Raw genomic sequence first — 6,372 nt, 5'->3', positions numbered from 1 at the left:
AGGGTGGTCTATGTAAAGTTTTAAAGCGCGGAACCTTATAGTTTTTAAGTAATTTGTTATTAAAATTTGTAATTTAACCAACTTGTATGGCACTATTTTACAATATATAATGCACTTTCCACTAAATTTACACGTTATTTAGAGTGTGCGCGTTCAAACAACTAAATACTTTTAGTATATTACAGCTTTTTTATCAAAAATTTATTGTTGTTTAATTTTATGAGAGTACATGCAGAATATGTGCAAATGGCAGCAGGACTGTGTTGCCCTATCCAAAAAAAACAAGAATGGAAAGCAAGACCAAAAGAAAATACGATTAAAAGGAAAATACGATAAGGTTTTTTTGTTCAGATAAAAATAAATAGTAGGGGGATTGGGGTCATATTCCCCCATAAAATACTGAAACACATTATTAAGGCTTATACATATGTATATTTTATTGCGTCAATAAGTTTGAGGAAAGGGTCCTCATGCTTACGAGCAATTGTTTTGCGCCACAGATATTCTATAATTTTATCCGCAAAATTATGAGGATTATTGTAGTTGTCTCTATTGAAAAATCTTTTAATCACACGCCATTGTGATTCGATCCTTTGCGTATGCATGCCGTCGTCTGCCACAAAGGGGTTATCCGAATCGCTATGGTTTACTTTTCTGTGCTCATACCCCTGGTGCGCTAGGCAATCGTACGCCTTCCAAACATCGGTACAAATAATTGTACCCTCGGACACATGTTTTTGAATGAGGGGTATGAGCACCTCAGCAGACCGGACATTTTCTGGGCAGACTTCCAGCCTCAGATCGTCGCTGCTGTCCTCAACCATCCCTAATACCCAATGGCCTTCCACTCTCCTGCCTAAAACAAAATATAAATTAAAGAATATGTTTTTTTAAATAAATTTTTGGTACCTTTCTGGTATTTTCGCTTCACGAACTTGCTCTCGTCGATCTGAACAATTTTACCGGGGCCCCAATTTTGCCTAACACCTCCTGCTAATCGACTTGATACAAAACAACTGCCTCACGACAGTAGTTGTACCAATCGCAGATGGTGGCGCTAGACAAAACGGTTCCCTCGGTAATGCTTTCTTTTCGGACTTCAGCCTGGTTCCAGTGCGAAGCGTAGGCGTACATTAGGTAGAAAATGTCTGGTAGTGGGGTAGTGGAAGCTTGGTTCCAGTGCGAAGCGTAGGCGTACATTAGGTAGAAAATGTCTGGTAGTAGGGTAGTGGAAGCTTGGTATTTTCAAACCACGTACCAGTGGCCCTAGAAACGCCCGATCTTGAACGGGAGCTCCCTTTGCGGCATCGAAAGCTGCCGACCGTGTTGTTACCCAATGGTNGGGGTAGTGGAAGCTTGGTTCCAGTGCGAAGCGTAGGCGTACATTAGGTAGAAAATGTCTGGTAGTAGGGTAGTGGAAGCTTGGTATTTTCAAACCACGTACCAGTGGCCCTAGAAACGCCCGATCTTGAACGGGAGCTCCCTTTGCGGCATCGAAAGCTGCCGACCGTGTTGTTACCCAATGGTGAAACCGTCATTGGGATTTTATGCGTACGGCATAATCTCGTGGCTAAAATTAGACCCTGTGCCTCTGCGAAAGTGGTACATTTTTCGCGCGTATCAAATGTCTTTGATACCTTTAGAAGGCTCCACATTCCGCGTAATTTAGCGACGCACAGCACAGTCGCATTTCGTGGATGAACACCACGCCTAGTGGAGGGCGTATCGAAATCTTTAAATAATACGATAAATATTTAGTAGATGTATAAATATAAACACTTAAAACTCTAAAAACATACCAGCTTGATTGTCAGTCATTTTAGTTTAAATAAATAATAATATATAAACCCAGAGCTCACACACAACGTCGAAATAACGATTGGAAAATAATATAATACCAAAGCAGAGAAAGAAACGTTACTTTGAATAAAACTAACAGCACAATCCACAGTGGTACCCATTAAAAGGGGTAACAAATCTCTGTGGAACAAAAACATAACATAAATAATAATTTTTACTTGCGTGCACAGTATTTTTGCGTAGAATTCCTTTCTGCGTAGGCGGCCTTCGGCCGCGCTTAGGGATTATAACCCTCACAACGTAGAATTCTCCTTTCTGTGTTGCCAACGAAAAAGGGCCGAAAACCTTTTGCATAGAACATCTTTCTGCGTAGGCGGCCTTCGGTCGCGCTTAGGGATTATAACCCTCACTACGTAGAATTCTCCTTTCTGTGTTGCCAAAGAAAAGGGGCAGAACACCTTTTGCAGAGAACACTTTTTTGCGTAGGCGGCCTTCGGCCGCGCTTAGGGATTATAACTCTCACTACGTAGAATTCTCCTTTCTGTGTTGCCAACGAAAAGGGGCCGAACACCTTTCTGCGTAGGCGGCCTTCAGCCGCACTTAGGGATTATAACCCTCACTACGTAGAATTCTCCTTTCTGTGTTGCCGGAAGGGGGGAATATGACCCCAATCCCCCTACTATTTATTTTTATCTGAACAAAAGAACCTTATCGTATTTTCCTTTTAATCGTATTTTCCTTTTAATCGTATTTTCTTTTGGTCTTGCTTTCCACTCTTGTTTTTTTAGATATGGCAACACAGTCCTGCTGCCATTTGCACATATTCTGCATCTACTCTCATAAAATTAAACAACAATAAATTTTTGATAAAAAAGCTGTAATATACTAAAAGTATTTATTTGTTTGAACGTGCACACTCTAACTGCGCATATATTGAGTGTAAATAACGTGTAAATTTAGTGAAAAGAGCCTAATATATTGTAAAATAGTGCCATACAAGTTGGTTAAAATTACAAACTTTAATAACAAATTCCTTAAAAACTATAAGGTTGCGCGCTTTGAAACTTCATACAGGGAACTATTAGACTCCCATCTACCTCCCATATTTTCCTTAATGCTGTACTCCGGGGTTACCAATCTAAAGCGAAGCCACACTTTTCTTTAATATATAATTTTTTCGTCATAAACAAACCAATGCACATCTTTTGTTTATTTGTGTTTAGCTGTTTGCATTTTTGATATCCATCTATAGGGTAGTGGTGCAATTTAGGGGAACACGGTTGCTCTATTTTAAGGTACGTAGTGCAGTTTAGGGCATCGTAAAACTTTCTTTAAGCGGGTTAAATTACATTTACCTATACTTCTTCGTTTCTTGCAAGTCGAGTATTTTTACGGTTATACACGTGTATTATTTGCAAATTATAAACTTCGTCGCATAAACGCATGCTCTATTTCGCTTATAGTGCAATCAATCAGCCTTATCATGAGTTTCATTTCCCCAAACCCACTCATTTTTCACTTTTGGTTTCCATGTATTTACTGTGCACGGATGAGAAATTTTTGGGTGAATTTTTCTCGGGGAAAATCAGGATAAGGCAGAATCTTTCCGAGATAATTATATTGCTCACCGGGCGGAATTTTTCGGCGTTCGCTAAATTTTCCTTATAAATTTCGAGAACACCTTTTACGGTCAAAAAAGAGTAATTCAATTTTATTAAGATAAATTAAAATGCATAATGCTTAAATGTCCGCCGCCTTCCCTAAAATCCATCTCAATATTACCTGCACCGTCTAGAATTTAAAAAGAAAAAACTGTTCTGCAACTTACACCGCGATATTGGTTAAGGTTCCTCGTGGTTTGTGAATGGCAGCGGCCATTCACGGAAATAGTAAACGTAGCGCACAAGAAATCCACATACGTCCCACAAGAAGCACGGTTACCTTCTCTCCAGCTTTATGTCGTAGCACACTAGCAATTTTTATCGATCAAGTTTGCGCAAACTTTCGCTAAAGCTAGTTCAGAAAATTGTATGTAATCCGAAAATTATACTTAAATAGATCAAATAAACTCCTCACATTACATGACCGATGACCTGTTAACATTACTAGTCTAATTCTTTTTTGAGCATAAAAAATAGATTCCCAAACAGACAATAAATTTCCTGCTATATTGGTTGAACCTTCGGCCAATATTAACCCTTAGGTAAGCAACCAACAATTCGGACATGCAACCCTGTAAATAACTCATGTTCCAAACGTAAAGCGAGCTCCACACGATCAATCCACTCGTCACTCATTAAGGGGCCATACCACTATCACGTGTTTTCGTCATGCAAGGTCAAAGCTATGCAGTAACAATGAAATATTAAAAGTTTATATTGCTCGCCAACCCAAAATAACCTTGTCTTGTGCCACCTTCCTAATCGGAGCGGAATAACATTTTTTGCAGAAAAAATTACTCGTTACTCGGCAATGCGCAAACGTACAGAGGCGGGTAGATATTGCCTAACGTGCCGATTCTGCGGCAATAAGCACCCAATCAGGCTTTGTCCTGTATTTCGGGCTAAGGCACCCGAAGACCGTCTACGCGATGTGTTATTGCATCGGTATTGCTCCAACTGCCTAGCCGGGGCCCATCGAGCCGCCCACTGTACAGATGATGGTAGATGTCGACGCTGCCAGGAGTCTCACCACACGCTACTGCATATCGACGACGCAGCCGAAAAGCGCACAAGTTCGAAGCTCGCCGATACGGGCTTCCATATTTCCGCGCCGGTTCGCCTAGTGCTGGGCGCAGATGTCTTCGCGAAGATCATATTAGGCGTACTATCAACGGGGACGATGGGCTCGCTTTTAGCACAGAACACCATCTTCGGGTGGGTGCTCTCTGGCGCCTGTTAGGCAAAATTTATTTGGTCAACCATTTCATTTTAATTTTATTATATTTTATTAAATTTTCTTATATAGTATATTTTCAAATATTGAATTCCATGAATAAATGAAAAAAGTGCAAGTCAAATTTTAAGCCACGTTTATTTTTTTTAACACTTCCTTTGTTCGGTCGGAATCTAGGTCAACGGAGATCAGCACCAGAGGATGGCGAATATCTAGTTAAGAAAATGAATTAAAAATATGTAGATAAACGGAGCATGGTGGTTGGACTTGCTACCAATATTGCGTGTCGCAAGGGGGCCGGCATGTTTAGGCCACAGGCCTAAATTTGCTAGAACTTTTTGACCCACCCTAATACACACTAATTAACATACTTACGATATTATGGTTGCCGTTGATCTGTTAACTACTATGTTAAGAAAATATGCAACCATAACTTTCGTTAAATAAACAGTTCGACCGGCAACCGTAAATAAAACCAAAAACGGTTTACTTACTCGTTTAGCGACTATCCGAGAAGGAAGACATCCAGCCACCAAGTTCCAGAAATTTGTATTCAAAAGGTAATCTATAATTCCAATATACGTACATATATATATACACAAAATTCTAAGTGAATAAACACTCTTATTATTAGTTATACTAATACCGGGTTCTTTCTATTTTCTTTTCATTAAATTAAGCATCGGTGCGAACGTGCCATCAAATCTTGCTCCAAGCGTTGCGCCGATGAATACTCTGGCATTTTGACACTTTTCAGATTTTAGTCTGCACAGATAAGGAATGGACCTAATAGTAAAGCATTTGACTAAATATTTGCATTAAAATTTTTTTCAACTGCGATTATTTTTCATGTTATTGTCATCTAAACTGTTAAATTGAAGCTGAATGAAATAAGTTGTGAGCCACTGTATACTATGCACAGAGAACGTAAATGTATAGAGAAGGTCCAAGAACGAATCAGCGTGGAAATTGTCAAATACCAACAAAACTTGCGAAGCACATATTAAGAGCGGCCAGCCAGAGACAAACGAATTTTGACAGAGCCCAGCCAGAGGAATGAATTTGACAGAAATATTCTCATCATTAGGCATGTTTTATTCAACCATCATCTTATTTGCTATGTTAGCCCAATTTTGGCAGTTGTTTGACTTCAATTAGTGTCAAAGTAAGTTTTTGCCTCTTTCTGATTGGCTGAAGGAGAAAATTTCTGATGCTGAATGTCAATGCCTCTTGTTCAATATACAAGCCAAGATAGCTTTTCATAAGCCAATATAATTATAGCCGTGTTTTATTTGTCCAGAAATTTAAGCTATTAGCTTATTTTGTATGGAGGACTTACCCAACATAATTATATTGGCTTATGAAAAGCTATCTTGGCTTGTATATTGAACAAGAGGCATTGCCATTCAGCATCAGAAATTTTCTCCTTCAGCCAATCAGAAAGAGGCAAAAACTTACTTTGACACTATTTGCAGTCAAACAACTGTCAAAATTAGGCTAACATAGGAAATAAGCTAATTTCGTTTTATTTGACCAAGATTTAGCTATTTGCTTGTGATGGTTGAATAAAACATGCCTAATGTTGGGTAAGTCCTCCATACAACATAAGCTAATAGCTTAAATTTCTGGACAAATAAAACACGGCTAATGTAAATGGGTGTTTTTCTTGTTAGACAA

At 39.1% G+C, this 6,372-nt stretch overlaps 1 protein-coding gene across 1 annotated transcript; it reads right to left on the bottom strand.

Moving 5' to 3' along the window:
- Positions 1 to 419: 419 nt before the first annotated feature.
- LOC108373826 (uncharacterized) lies at positions 420 to 1,818 on the bottom strand. Its single transcript, XM_017629777.1, is given in 5 exon segments — positions 420 to 856; positions 910 to 966; positions 969 to 1,162; positions 1,423 to 1,732; positions 1,800 to 1,818. Coding segments are annotated over 5 exon segments (1,017 nt in total).
- Positions 1,819 to 6,372: the final 4,554 nt, after the last annotated feature.

Source organism: Rhagoletis zephyria, unplaced genomic scaffold (genome assembly GCF_001687245.7).
Source record: "Rhagoletis zephyria isolate East Lansing unplaced genomic scaffold, Rhagoletis_zephyria_1.1 Rzeph_scaffold_00084, whole genome shotgun sequence".
NCBI lineage: Eukaryota > Metazoa > Arthropoda > Insecta > Diptera > Tephritidae > Rhagoletis > Rhagoletis zephyria.
This window is presented reverse-complemented; position numbering and strand designations above follow the sequence as displayed.